This window comes from Antedon mediterranea, chromosome 5 (assembly GCF_964355755.1).
Source record: "Antedon mediterranea chromosome 5, ecAntMedi1.1, whole genome shotgun sequence".
Lineage (NCBI taxonomy): Eukaryota > Metazoa > Echinodermata > Crinoidea > Comatulida > Antedonidae > Antedon > Antedon mediterranea.
The window spans coordinates 23,331,740-23,347,286 of NC_092674.1; the positions used below are offsets into that span (position 1 = coordinate 23,331,740).

A 15,547-nucleotide genomic window follows, 5' to 3' on the forward strand; every position below is an offset into this window, starting at 1 on the left:
CCACTTGAAAGCCGAAGTAGTGCACCTTCTTTACAAATTAGTTTTGTTGATGTTTCTGAACTTTGCCAATAAAATTGCAGTCTTTTCAGTCATGTGACTCAGTGGGTATAAAAAATGACATCCTCGATCCAGTGGGGGCCTAACTTCTCCAAAAATGGAGAAATCGGGTTTTGCAACTTTTGTTAAATAATGATACTAATACCATGTCTAAATATTTTCCTACTGTCACGTGTTTTGACACGAAAAGTGGTAGATTAGTTTTGGCATGCATCGTTTTGATCCTGATGAAATGGCAGATTTAAAAGGTCACAGTTTACGTTTATTGGGAACATTTCGACGGTGTAATTAGACACACATTTACAGCAACCAGGATAAGGCTCACACCCAGGATTGCAACAGAGTTGAAAATTCTCGTCCGCTTCTTCTAAAACGCTTTTTCCAAATTCTACATTTTCTGATTCAATCTTCTTTAATATTGACATTTTATCAAGTATTAAGTCTGACTTGGTGGACAGATCATTTCGCTCTTCTGGGTCACCAAGAATGTCAAATAAAATATGTTGAGAGAATGTCTCATTCGGTGTAGGCGACGAAATACAGCATTGACCATCAAATCCTGACATAAAATGAGCTTTGTATTTTATGTCACGAACGGCAAACGCTCCTATGTGAGGTTTAGGAGAGCCCGGGTAGTATAACAGGGAATGTCTTTGAGACTGAAAGAAAAAATAAAAATATATTTTTTATCATTTCTAAAAAAGATATTCAGATTGTTTTAACTATTACAATCAATTGGGCTAGACCAGCGGATGTAGTCAATTAGGTAGACCGTCTGTATCCCCTCAAATTCCCCCTGCTTTTAAAAACTCGGAACCACACGATCAGCTAGAATGATGTCAATCCGTAGATCTACGACTTGCTTGTGATTTTAACTTTAACTCCTCACCTTCCCATGCCCAAACCAGCCTGCCCTTTAACAATTGATATGGTAACGTCAGATATAAAGAGTTCACTACAGCAGCGTATCCACAGAACAACATATTTGGGAAACTTGCTTCTATATATAAATTTACGTAAGGGCAAAATTCGGTAAATCGCGCGTTATTTCTAGAATGTTTACTCGATGGTATATAAAGTTGGTTCGTACTTTCGGTACTGATTTTAACCACCAGATGTAACCCTGTTTACTAATTAAATTGAGTTCGATAATTAGTTATTGACGATTAAAACGAATTTAGGTTCAACGATTTGCCCCAAATAGGGGTGTTTTTCGATCGTGGTATACACTGTCTAATGGATGTCCGTCTTGAAAAATACCCGCAGACAATAATACGAGGATGCTTCGCATTTTCCTATCTCCTCCTACGATAATTGTTTTTAATAGCTGAAAACCGGTTGAACAGCTCGAGTACAGTATCATAATGTTGAAGACAGGCCGATTTTCTTAAAAAAATACTATTTTGATAGATTTAATATACGTTTATGCAAATGTATTGATTTGAAATGAATGGAACATTCCAATCTCTGTTCCACAAGTGTCTATTCCCTCAGGCGTCGTAAAGGCAAGTACTGTATACTCATAACAGAAATTCGATCCATTTTTTTTTTCAATCTGTGCTGCAGAGGTTGGATATAGATTTTTTTAAACAGATAATGAGCTAGCGCTTTCACTCGCCGTATATTATGTACACATCTTTATTATTGCAGTTTAACCACCCACATCATCACCCTTCCCTCACTGGCATGAGTAGCGTTGTAAAACCAGTAGAGGATGAGCCTACGGTACATCACATGCCCTAAACGCAGAACAACTTTGGAGGGTAGGGTAGGAACCAACTTAAGTATGAATTGGCTCTAAGAAACAATTGAAAACCATTATGCCTACTAATTAAGTTGAGTTAGATAATTTAATATTTATTGACCATTAAATCGAATTTTAGATTTTGCCCGAATAGAGGTGGTTTTCACAAATTGTTTTAAATTATATAAACATATTATACACGTCGTAGAGATGTATCGTTACATGTACTATACTATTTCAATCGACGGTGATAGTTTCAACAAAGTATTAAATCGCAATGTTTTACTGTGTATAATGGTATATTATTTGTAAAACATGAAAACAATTAATATTTCGTTACTAAATGGATAAAGAATATATTTAAAAATTGTTCTTCTTTGCACCCATCCTCTTCCCCATCCCTCAACCCTAATGTTACATACAAAACACAAATTAAGTTTGTTTAAATTTGACTTAAACTCGTGACAAGTTTCTCTTTCGGAAGTAATTCCCAGGGTGCTAATTTTAGTTGAGTACATAAATCACAGTGTCTATTTATTCGTTCCTGTAAATGACATGTATTATTGTCCTGCGGTACGTACATTTGAAATCGCCAGTTCTTTAACGCTGAAATTATTATGTATTCGAGAACCATCTGTGGGCACGACCTAGATGGTACGCGAGTGAAGCGAGCGTACCATCTAGTTTAGGAATAAATTTGTAATTCTAAACCAAATTCAATTTCTTTGAGTAGGAATTAGCTTTCGATTTCCGACGACTGGACCAGAAACCATAAAATCTGTGTCGAAGCGAGGAGCGAAGTTTGTTTTCGCATGTGCACAATGAATTTACTTGACGAAGTTTGGTCGTTTCGTTTGTCGCAAATCAAAAACTTCCAAGTTTGACAGTGATTAATAATATTAAATAATAAACCTTTCCATTTTTAAGAAGTACATCTTTAAAGTCAAATCCGTCAAGTGTGACGTCAAATTCTTCTGCTAAAGAACCGCTGAGACTTCTGAATGTTGGCCAGATATCCAAATGACTTAACAACTCTGTTGAAATTCTACTAGATATTTGACCTTTCCAGTAGGCTATGGTCGGAACTCGGGATCCACCTTCAAATGTTGTTCGTTTACCACATCTCATTACTCCACTAAATCCACCCTCTTCCATTTCATCCACGTCCGCTCTATAAAGAATGCCATGATAGTCTGTTAGGCCTAGCTATTCATTTGTTAATCAGTCGTCAACAAAATTGAAAATGTTGATAAATTGGAAATTATGGAGATGCTGTCCTCGGGTGGATGGTGGTAGTGCAACGATGCACTACAGAATGTCCTAAGAAGACGGTTATTTAATAAGAAGAATCAACATCACACTAAATAATGTTTGCAGCAAAGCTTAATTACAGTATGGCTTTTAAAACTTACCCATTATCTGACGTGAAAATGACCAATGTATTTTCGATCACTCCACTTCTCTTAAGTTCATCCATCACCTCTCCTACTTGCCAATCTAGTTCTGCTAAAGAATCTGTGTAAGAACCGCCCTTTGTGGAATTTCTAAATTGTCTACCAGAAAACTGCGGAACATGTGGATGCGAAAATGCGTACATGAGAAAGAAAGGAGTAACACTGCACGAGTTCTTTCTAATCCAACTGCGTGCTGCTCTTGCCTGTCGCGCTGCTAGGAGCGTCATATCTACCGGTTGCTCGATGATTTCGTCTCCCATTAGCAATTGGCAAGGTGCATTAAACATACTACACTGGTCCGGATTGACACAGTTGTCGTTTGGATAGAAACACGTGAGGCAAGGGCAATCAACGTGTGAATTAGGCATCCCAAAGTATTCAGAAAACCCATGGTGTAGTGGAAGAAACTCCCTGTTTCGTCCAACACCAAGATGCCATTTCCCAACAAGAGCAGATTTGTAACCTTGCTTAGCCAGCATCTCTGGGATTGTAACTTCTGCATGAGGTAATCCGCCTGTCATTTGTTGATTGAACACTGGTGCTAATGACTCACCTGTCGGCCATATACCTGAACGAACGGCATATCTTCCAGTGTAAATGGAGGCTCTGTAATTAAACAAAACTTAGAGGAAATGTTCTTCTTACTCATTCGCGCTTCAAATGGACTTTCGTTGCTAGCACTATACCAATGACTTTAAAATGTGCTTACCTTGCAGGACTACACAGTGGTGAAGCACTGTAGAATTGAGTGAACTTAATCCCATCCTCTACTAACTTGTGTATGTGAGGCGTCTCTGATAAGGCATTACCGTAAGATTGGAGATCACCAAAACCCAGATCGTCAGCCAGAAAAATAACAAAATTTGGCCTATTGATGATAGGGCTTTGATAACAACGACAAACGCTTGAAAGTAAAAACAATAGTAAAGTCGGCAATGAAGCCATTTTTGTCTACATCCAATTTACCTAAAAATGAATAAAAAATCAGTTATAGCTTAATGTTGAAGATCTCCAAGGCCGAAATACGGATCATTTGAATATGGTTTGTGAACTGCTGATACGGCTGCCAATCTGAGAGATTGTCTCATGCATTTATCCTGTTGAACAAATGAAGAAAACGAATTAGTAACGATCATTCTCCAAAACAATACTCAAAACACTTTCCCGGAGCTAATTACTTTGTTATACCAGGGAAGAATGAAATTACTCTCTTCCCTGGTTATACTTATGTGTTCATAATTGATCCTCATAGATCTTTGAATTAAATTTCACCGAACGAAAAAAACTATGATTAATTTTCATGGCAAAACAACTAGTAAAGTAGGGTTTTGAAAAAAAAAAATTAAGCATGGTTTATAATGTTTCGACGTTTTAGTTGTCTTTTCCAGAACACAGTTGTACTAGCGCTAAAACAACACTCAACTTCATTCCTTCTAAGAACACATCGTGTAGGCCTACAGCAAACCAAGGGTTTTAGAAGAGTAGTAAAGCTTAACTTTACTAATGAAAGAATGCCTACGATATTGTGAATGACCCAAGAGAACGTGTCAACTCCAATTTGAATCCAATGATCAAAATTCTTCCAAGCTTTCCCTTACAATAATTGTAACAACAAATCGTGCAAGGATTTTGAAGTCTCGTCCAGTTGTTCCCTCCTTTTGCTCGGTTGTACTAAATTCTTTACACACGTACGCCCAAGACGACACTATATAGAGATGTTTCTAAATGTAGGCCCGCCTATACCTATGCAAAACGTAAAAATAATTATTCATTTTAAATATAAATTTGACTTAATTAGTGACGTATTACATTTATTTCGTCCATAATAAATGAAGTTTAATATTCAAAACTCTACATTTGTGTTTGATGAACTCATATTACTGGTATACCTAATCTTTCGCATCGTACGCCTACGTGTATTTATTTTTCATTTTGGATACATTGTTGTCATAAGTAAGAATAATTTACGTAATAATTATTGTTGCGTCGTCGTCTAACTACAAGCCGGTATCCGATTAAAGTCTTGATTAGCAAATTTACCTCCGCCTAGGAAGTTATATTTTTGTCCTAGATATCTGTGTGTGTGTTTGTCAGCAGGATAACGTAAAAATCTAAAAGAAGGATCTTTACCACATTCAAACCACAGATATATATGTGGTCACAAAAGACTCCATTATGTTGTTAGGCAATAAGGACCAAGATCCAAATTATGGGCCACAGTTTATTATTTTACTAGTTAGGCCGTACGTCAAAACAAGACGGATCCTTCTCAACGCGACTCTAAAACAGTACAGCTCACTGTCGGTCGGTCGGTTGATTGGTCGGTAAACACTAACTTCAGCACGCGACTGCAGCCATGTATATAACCTTGTTATTTCTATTTTACCCCTAGCGAAGATTGCAATGCTTTACTTATGTCAGTTTTCAAATCATTAATTTGTAATTTAATTCTTAGATGACAAAGTATATTATTTAAGATAAGAAGAAGCTAGTATGATATAAAGCATTTAAGAAATTCGTATGTCTTTACTTATGCAAAAATATGAATAATGCCAGTCCTAGTATAGCCTATGATATGGTGGTATTTAGTTACTATATACAACCTTGTGTAAGTATTAAATTATGGAACCGTATTGGTTAAAACTTTTCCACTACATGAATGAAATAAAAAAAAAAAAAAAAAAAAAAAAAAAAAATAGTATAGCCTATGATATGGTGGTATTTAGTTACTATATACAACCTTGTGTAAGTATTAAATTATGGAACCGTATTGGTTAAAACTTTTCCACTACATGAATGAAATAAAAAAAAAAAAAAAAAAAAAAAAAAAAAATAGTATAGCCTATGATATGGTGGTATTTAGTTACTATATACAACCTTGTGTAAGTATTAAATTATGGAACCGTATTGGTTAAAACTTTTCCACTACATGGCTCGGATATTTTGTGGAAAATATTTATATTTTTAACAAGTTTAAAAGAAAAATGAGGGTTATTTTCTTTGCAGGAAACGGAACCGTTAGACCTAACTACCTGTTTTCCCTTTCTGTTTTTATTCAACGCACAAAGCATGTACACTGTAGTGGGATTTTCTTCTTTCTACAGTGACTAACTAATGTAGACATAGACCTACACTATTTTATCCTAAGATCTATACAAAAAGAACTGAGTTTTGTGTTTATGTTTAGGTTCACTTTATTTTGGAAAAAAAAAACACAATTGAGTAGGCCTAAAACTATAATAATTACCTTATGAATGTAAAGCTCTACTTTAAAAATAATTTGACAAAAAATGTGCCCAAATATGGTAGTGATATGCTCACACATGATATGACATCATCATGTCCATGGGCACATCAAATGTTTTGGGCATATCACTACCATATTTGAGAACAACACACTTTTTTGTCACATCAAGTTTTATAGTGTAGACAGGGCTTACAATTAAAAAAAAATATTTCACAATATTCCGATGATTAACTAATTGAATTTGCAAAACACGAAAACAACTTTCAACAAAAAAGATAAAGGACTTTTGTTTGCAAAGCGCGCGTTTTGCTCGTGTTTGCAAAGTTTCTAAGTACGTCTAAACAACATAATAATTATCATACTAAAATGTAAATAAAATATTTATTCCAATGATTTCATTAACTTAGTCACTCTGCTGGTCTTGTTAAAAACGTCTGACAACTGACTCAAACAAAAATGTTTATTTGACCACGCGTTTTCTCGTGTTTTGCTAAATCTCTGTCTACTTTATTAAACTTGTCACTTGATGTGACAAAAAAGTGTGATGTTCCCAAATATGGTAGTGATATGCCCAAATATGGTAGTGATATGACATCATTGTGTCCATATAAGTGGGCACATCAAATTTGTTGATACATAAAGTTTGGTAGTGTAGACAGACCTTTAGAAAGACATTTTTAAGATTGGTTGCCGGCCCACTTGAAAGCCGAAGTAGTGCACCTTCTTTACAAATTAGTTTTGTTGATGTTTCTGAACTTTGCAAATAAAATTGCAGTCTTTTCAGTCATGTGACTCAGTGGGTATAAAAAATGACATCCTCGATCCAGTAGGGGCCTAACTTCTCCAAATGGACAAATCGGATTTTACAACTTTTGTTAAATAATGATACTAATACCATGTCTAAATATTTTCCTGTCACGTGTTTTTGACACGAAAAGTGGTAAAATTAGTTTTGGCATGCATCGTTTTGATCCTGATGAAATGGCAGATTTAAAAGGTCACAGTTTACGTTTATTGGGAACATTTCGACGGTGTAATTAGAGGCACATTTACAGCAACCAGGATAAGGCTCACACCCAGGATTGCAACAGAGTTGAAAATTCTCGTCCGCTTCTTCTAAAACGCTTTCTCCAAATTCTACATTTTCTGATTCAATCTTCTTTAATATTGACATTTTATCAAGTATTAAGTCTGACTTGGTGGACAAATCATTTCGCTCTTCTGGGTCACCAAGAATGTCAAATAAAATATGTTGAGAGAATGTCTCATTCGGTGTAGGCGACGAAATACAGCATTGACCATCAAATCCTGACATAAAATGAGCTTTGTATTTTATGTCACGAACGGCAAACGCTCCTATATGAGGTTTAGGAGAGCCCGGGTAGTATAACAGGGAATGTCTTTGAGACTGAAAGAAAAAATAAAAATATATTTTTTATCATTTCTAAAAAAGATATTCAGACTGTTTTAACTATTACAATCAATTGGGCTAGACCAGCGGATGTAGTCTATCAGGTAGACCGTCTGTATCCCCTCAAATTCCCCCTGCTTTTAAAAACTCGGAACCGGCCACATGATCAGCAAGAATGATGTCAATCCATAGACCTACGACTTGCTTGTGATTTTAACTTTAACTCCTCACCTTCCCATGCCCTAACCAGCCTGCCCTTTGACAATTGATATGGTAACGTCAGATATAAAGAGTTCACTACAGCAGCGTATCCACAGAACAACATATTTGGGAAACTTGCTTTTAGGAGTAAATTTGTAATTCTAAACCAAATTCAATTTTTTTGAGTAGGAAGCTTTCGATTTCCGACGACTGGACTAGAAACCATAAAATCTGTGTCGAAGCGAGGAGCGAAGTTTGTTTTCGCATGTGCACAATGAATTTGCTTGACGAAGTTTGGTCGTTTCGTTTGTCGCAAATCAAAAACTTCCAAGTTTGACAGTGATTAATAATATTAAATAATAAACCTTTCCATTTTTAAGAAGTACATCTTTAAAGTCAAATCCATCAAGTGTGACGTCAAATTCTTCTGCTAAAGAACCGCTGAGACTTCTGAATGTTGGCCAGATATCCAAATGACTTAACAACTCTGTTGAAATTCTACTAGATATTTGACCTTTCCAGTAGGCTATGGTCGGAACTCGGGATCCACCTTCAAATGTTGTTCGTTTACCACACCTCATTACTCCACTAAATCCACCCTCTTCCATTGCATCCACGTCCGCTCTATAAAGAATGCCATGATAGTCTGTTAGGCCTAGCTATTCATTTGTTAATCAATCGTCAACAAAATTGAAAATGTTGATGAACTGGAAATTATGGAGATGCTGTCCTCGGGTTGATGGTGGTAGTGCAACGATGCACTACAGAATGTCCTAAGAAGACGGTTATTTAATAAGAAGAATCAACATCACACTAAATAATGTTTGCAGCAAAGCTTAATTACAGTATGGCTTTTAAAACTTACCCATTATCTGACGTAAAAATGACCAATGTATTTTCGATCACTCCACTTCTCTTAAGTTCATCCATCACCTCTCCTACTTGCCAATCTAGCTCTGCCAAGGAATCTGTGTAAGAACCGCCCTTTGTGGAATTTCTAAATTGTCTACCAGAAAACTGCGGAACATGTGGATGGGAAAATGCGTACATAAGAAAGAAAGGAGTAACACTGCACGAGTTCTTTCTAATCCAACTGCGTGCTGCTCTTGCCTGTCGCGCTGCTAGGAGCGTCATATCTACCGGTTGCTCGATGATTTCGTCTCCCATTAGCAATTGGCAAGGTGCATTAAACATATCACATTGGTCCGGTTGGGCACAGTTGTCGTTCGGATAGAAACACGTGAGACAAGGGCAATCAACATGTGAATGAGGTATCCCAAAGTATTCCGAAAACCCATGGTGTAGAGGAAGAAACTCCTTGTTTCGTCCAACACCAAGATGCCATTTGCCAACTAGAGCAGATTTGTAACCTTGCTTAGCCAGCATCTCTGGGATTGTAATTTCTGCATGAGGTAATCCGCCTGTCATATTTTGATTGAACACTGGTGCCAATGACTCCGCTGTCGGCCATATACCTGAACGAACGGCATATCTTCCAGTGTAAATGGAGGCTCTGTAATAACAAAAAATTTAGAGGAAATGTTTTTTTCGTTCGCGCTTCAAATGAACTTTCTTTGTTAGCATTACATCAATGACTTGTAAATGTGCTTACCTTGCAGGACTACATAATGGTGACGCACTGTAGAATTGAGTGAACTTAATCCCGTCCTCTACTAACTCGTGTATGCGAGGCGTCTCTGATAAGGCATTGCCGTAAGATTGGAGATCACCAAAACCCAGATCGTCAGCAAGAAAAATAATAAAATTTGGCTTATTGATGATAGGGCTTTGATAACAACGACAAATGCGTGAAATTAAAAACAATAGAAAAGTCGGCAATGAAGCCATCTTTTTTGCTTCCAATTTACCTAAAAATAAATTTGAAAAAAACATCAGTTATAGCTTAATGTTGAAGATCTCCAAGGCCGAAATACGGATCATTTGAAGATTGGTTATGGAGAAACTGCAGATACGGCTGCCATTCTGAGAGATTGTCTCATGCATTTATCCTGTTGAACAAATGAAGAAAACGAATTAGTAACGATCATTCTCCAAAACAATACTCAAAACACTTTCCCGGAGCTAATTACTTTGTTATACCAGGGAAGAATGAAATTACTCTCTTCCCTGGTTATACTTATGTGTTCATAATTTCGTAGATATTTAAATTGAATTTCACCGAACGAAAAAAAACAACCTATAATTGATTTTCATGGCAAAAAAACTAGTAAAGTAGGGTTTGCAAAAGGAAATTAATGGTTGAAAATGTTTCGACGTTTTAGTTGTCTTTTCCAGAACACGGGTGTAGCAGGCCTAAAACAACACTCAACTTCATTCCTTTCAGAAACACATCGTATAGGCCTACACAGCAAACCAGGGAAGAGTGAAACTATCAGAAGACTCCACTTACTGTCTTCTAAGTAAACATTAACTTCACTACTGAAAGAATTCCTACGATATTGTGAAAGCACCAAGAGGACGTGTCAACTCCAATTTGAATCCAACGATCAAAATTCTTCCTATCTTTCTTTTACTATGAGTCTCGTCCGGCCGTTTCCAACTCTCGCTCGGTTATGTACTACCAAATGCGTCAACAGTAAATAACTACCCCCAAAAATAATTATTCATTTCAATTATAAATTTGACTTAATTAGTGAGGTAGTAAATTTATTTCGGCCATAATAAATGAAGTTTAATATTTTTAACTCTACGTTTTTGTTTGAAGAGCTGATATTACCGGTACTCTTTCGCATCATAAGTCTACGTGTATTTACTTTTCGTTGGATTCATTGTCATCATAGTAAGATTATATTACGTACTAATATTGTTGCGTAAGAGTCGTCTACAATCCGGTATCTGATTCAGATTTATCAAACAAACTTGTTTGCAACAAAATTCTCAATGTTTATCTCCGCCTAGAAAGTTATACTTTTGTCTGAAATATTTGTGTTTGTGTTTGTCGGCAGGATAACGTAAACAAAAAAAAAAGAATCTTTACCACATTTAAACCCCATATATATATATGTAAGACTCCATTCAATTTTGGAGGCAATCCGGACCAGGATCCCAAGTCTAGACCACATTTTATTATTTTACTGAGGATCATATGCCAAAACTAACAAGACGTATCTTTGCCAAATTTAAACCACACATCTGGTCACGGCGACTCCATATGTTGGAGGCAATCCGGACCAAGATCCAAATTCTGGACCACTTTTTATTATTTTACTATTTAGGCCGTGGCAACAAAACAAGACGGATCTTTCCCGATTTTTTTATTTCTAGTTTCACCCCTAGCGAAGGTTACAACTTTCTGATTGCTCTTGTTGTCAATGCTTTACCTATTTCAGTTTTCAAATAATTATTTTAATTATTATTAAGTAAATTTTTAATTTAATTCTCAGATGTCAAAGTATATTCTTTAAGATAAGAATAAGCTTTTGATATAAAACCTTTAAGCAATTCTTATATCTTTACTTAAGCAAAACTATTAATAATGCCAGTCCTGGTAGGCCTATGGTATGGTGGTATTTAGTTACTATATACAACCTTGTGTGTGCTTGTTCAAGTTACTAATTCGTCATGCAATAATCTGTTCATATTTTGAGACAAAGTTCACTTTGACTTTTAGACGTTTATCAACCAAGACAATCTAGCTTGCTTGTTTCAACTGAACTGAACATTTACCATTCTATCTAGACTTTAAAATGAAAAGCACATAAAACAAGTCGGTTACCTAATAGTACAAACTTAATTATAATGACGATGTTCTTGATATAACTGCGAAGACTCAATCGACACACTGCTTTTCCCCAGAAAATGTACGAACGAATGAATGTTTTACATGTCATGATGTAATCCTTCCAGCATAATGTTTAATATTCCAGTCATCATTTTCGAATGCAATTGATGTATTTACTTTCACCAAAACATGTGATAAAAAAAACAATTATTTACCTGAAAAACTGTAATTTAACGCAAAAATGGTCAAATTGACTGTGAGTTTGGTTTTGTTTGGTTATGTGTGAAAACATTATGTTATATGCATTATCGTGCATATAACCTTATTGATTCTGTCAGAATCTTTGTTTATTTATTCTTTCCTTAGCACTATTTTGTCCGTCAATTATCTTGATATCAGTTTCATCTAGCTAAGTCAATTTTTCAGAGTACATTCCTTATGGCCAGGAATCGATGTGGTTATGTTTTCACGGTGCGCAATAAAAAATTACGCGGTCTACGCACGATTTAACGAAATCAAGTTTGTAATCATATCTTCATAAGCATGAATCACAATTAATAAATATTTGGTACTTATAAATTTCTGGTCATATTTCATCATATGGCAATACAATTACGTGTGTAGCGCATATAACGCATGCGTACGCGTACTTAAAATTTTCAACATTATCAACATTTATTTTTGATGAAATTAGAGTACGTTTCAGGCAATTTTAATCATATTTGATTCACTTTTCAACTTGAAATTGCTTTATACGAGCACGTCAAACGTGACAGGCTACGCACGTATAAGTTAACATGATGAAAATATGCTATATTTTCAAATTAATATAGATCATCAGAATGTTCGGGAACACCTATTTTGCATTTCATTTTCTTAAAGTGTATGTATCGTATGTATAATTTATTATGAAATTAAGTGAAAAAAAGTTGATTAAGTCATCATTAATTTCGACAATCAAAGGAACTACGACATTTTCTTTGGCCTAAATAACAAACTTAACATTAACTTTATTCTTTAAAATGTTCATATATTAAAGTTAAAAGTATATACTTTTAAATCTTTAAAGATGTCATTATATTAAAAAATTATAATACATTGCGGTATGCAATAATCTACTGTATCTGCACCAAAGTGGTTACTGCATACTAAATACACGGAGGAATCTTTCTTTAACTTTTAGTCAGTAGTGTATGGCTCGGTGGTCGGTGCTCGTATCTATCAGCACGCAAGGTACCGAGATCGAGTCCCACTTAAGGAAACGAAACGAAATAAGATTTTTTTTATTATCGTATTATTTGTTCAATTTTATTTCTTCTTAGTGTATAGATTATACACATGATTTATAATTAAATTGAGATAAAAAGTAACTTATGTCTTTATTATTATGTAACAAATGTGGTTTATGATATTATACATAGAGGGATCTTTGATCGGATTGTGAAACTGGTCATTGTATTTGCGTTAGCAAGATCCTATCATATAATATCCAAAATATTTAAAGATTCTAAAAAAATCAATCAATCAATCAATATATCAATTAAAATCAACTATCTTTATTTATGCATATATGACGAATTAAATCTTACTTAAACTTACTTACTTACTTATAATTCCTACCTGTACTCCTGATCTTTGTATTAATTTAATGTTTTTGTCATGCACAATCCTTCCAACAAAATATAATACGTTCTTTTTATATATCAAATTATTTTTGATATTGCTACACTCAATAAGAGGCCTACATCCGTGACAGCACAAATGTGTGCGATTGTAACTATGGTACAAGGTGCGTGATGCTGTTAGCCATCTTGGTACCAGTTTTACCAATGATGTTGACACCAGTCTACCACGATGAGGTAGCATCTCCGACTTCAGACTGGGATGTTTTTTTTTGTTTTTTGTTTTTTCTTGTCGAGCTAAAACTTATATTAACCTAAATAAGTTAAGATTATTGAACAAATTACTTATTTTAATCATTTACTATACAATAATATAGGCCTAAAACCTATTACGAAATTAATAAGGGGAAATATTTTAATAATTACAATCTTATTTTTTTTTTTATTATTATTTCTTATAAATCAACTTACGATAACATTTTTTAATTAAAATTTATTATTAAAATATAAACTCTTAATTTTTTTTTTATTCTTACTAACTAACTAAAAACTATCAACTAAATATCATTAACAATTTTTTTCAAACTAATGAAATAATGTTGTTTTTGTTTTTTTCCTCCATTTTTGTATTGCTTACTAACTAAAAACTTACATTAATTTAATAACGGGAATATTAATGAAACAAATTACTTATTTTTATCATTATTATCAATAATCTATTTTTAATTTATTATTGGTATTATTAATATCTTCTTTAGAGCTTTTTTTATCATTATAATGTTACAATAGCAATATTGTTTTTAATTCACATTACTTATCTTACTTTGTTGTTCTTAAGTACAAGTGCTGCAGTAATCTACATTTTTAAAACGTTATTTTATGTACTTATTACCTTAAATAGTACTTAGATATTGCACATCTTAGACTAATCTATTTAGTTTAACTTTTCTTTAATCAAAGTTGTCGTAACATTCCTATAACTATATACTGGATCTAATCCCTTAAATTGTTTTGTCTTCTTAACGTAAAATGGTTACTTAAATTATGTTTTAAATTATCTTAATTTGTTTAAGAACTATCATCATTATTCTCAAAATAGAATGAGTCTTGTAATTCAAATTTCTCAAGAATTGCGTTAATTATTAGGTAAGCTATTGCGGACGGCTTTACTGTTGTAAGAGATATTTTATTTGTAATCAAATATTTGACAGATTCGTGTCTCACTCTTTCTATTCTACGTTTGTTGTTGTTGGTTGTAGCTTTACTGATAGCAATATCGCAATAAATGTGAACAAAATCAAGACAAGTGACACTATTGATATTAAAGTTTACTATCTGTAATATTTTAAATTCTATTTGGGCAATTTTTTTAGGATTAAAGAAGCCAAGATTCCGGAGGCGGTCACAATTTGAAATCACTGTTCATCGATTGAAAGAATTTTTCATTCTGACTTAAATTTGGAATAGTCGTTGGTTATTTTCGAATATTTGATGACGTAACAATGGTTGCGCAGTTCTATTGTAAGCGCGGTGAGCGCACTAGCTAGCCAATGAATACCACTATGTTACTTGACCTACCTTGACCTAAGCCGTCCAGACCGTCTGGGAGACTTGTGATGGCTTCTGTTTCATGACCTCTTTCCAGATCCTCCTCCTCCTGGACAATTGCGCCCAAGAGTAAATTTGGATATCTTGTGGAGGGCATCCTATTGACCAAAATACCGGAGCCTCTTTTTGGCCATCCTGTCAATTATTGTCGTTCAGCCCAAAGTGATTTTGATGTTTCTGATCTCGTCAAGTCTGGTTATGCCCAAGATTTTTCTGAGACAGATCATCTCAAAAGTGAGTAGCTCTTGGAAACTAGACTTAATTATAGTCTCAAATGCGCGCACTACACATATTGTCATCTCTCTGTATACATCATTATAAATAATAAAAGATTCTGACAAAATCAATAAATCAATATATCTTTTAAAAATCAATTATCCTTATTTAAATCAATGCATATAACCATATAATTCGTCATAGTGACGAACTAAATCTAGTTAAATTATTCTTGTCTACGGAAG

General features: G+C 34.4%; 2 protein-coding genes across 2 annotated transcripts; both read right to left on the reverse strand.

Moving 5' to 3' along the window:
* Positions 1 to 254: 254 nt before the first annotated feature.
* LOC140049826 (arylsulfatase A-like) lies at positions 255 to 3,780 on the reverse strand. Its single transcript, XM_072094774.1, has 3 exons — positions 3,214 to 3,780; positions 2,714 to 2,972; positions 255 to 716 (listed from the first exon to the last, which is right to left on the reverse strand). Exons 1-3 carry the CDS (start codon positions 3,774 to 3,776, stop codon positions 255 to 257), a joined length of 1,284 nt encoding a protein of 427 aa, XP_071950875.1. The 5' UTR covers positions 3,777 to 3,780.
* Positions 3,781 to 7,350: 3,570 nt separating this feature from the next.
* Positions 7,351 to 15,183, reverse strand: LOC140049827 (arylsulfatase A-like). The gene is made up of 5 exons (XM_072094775.1): positions 15,057 to 15,183; positions 9,727 to 9,982; positions 8,980 to 9,627; positions 8,480 to 8,738; positions 7,351 to 7,910 (listed from the first exon to the last, which is right to left on the reverse strand). The coding sequence occupies exons 1-5, from the start codon at positions 15,181 to 15,183 to the stop codon at positions 7,449 to 7,451; spliced, it is 1,752 nt and encodes a 583-aa protein (XP_071950876.1). The 3' UTR covers positions 7,351 to 7,448.
* Between the last annotated feature and the right edge of the window lie 364 nt (positions 15,184 to 15,547).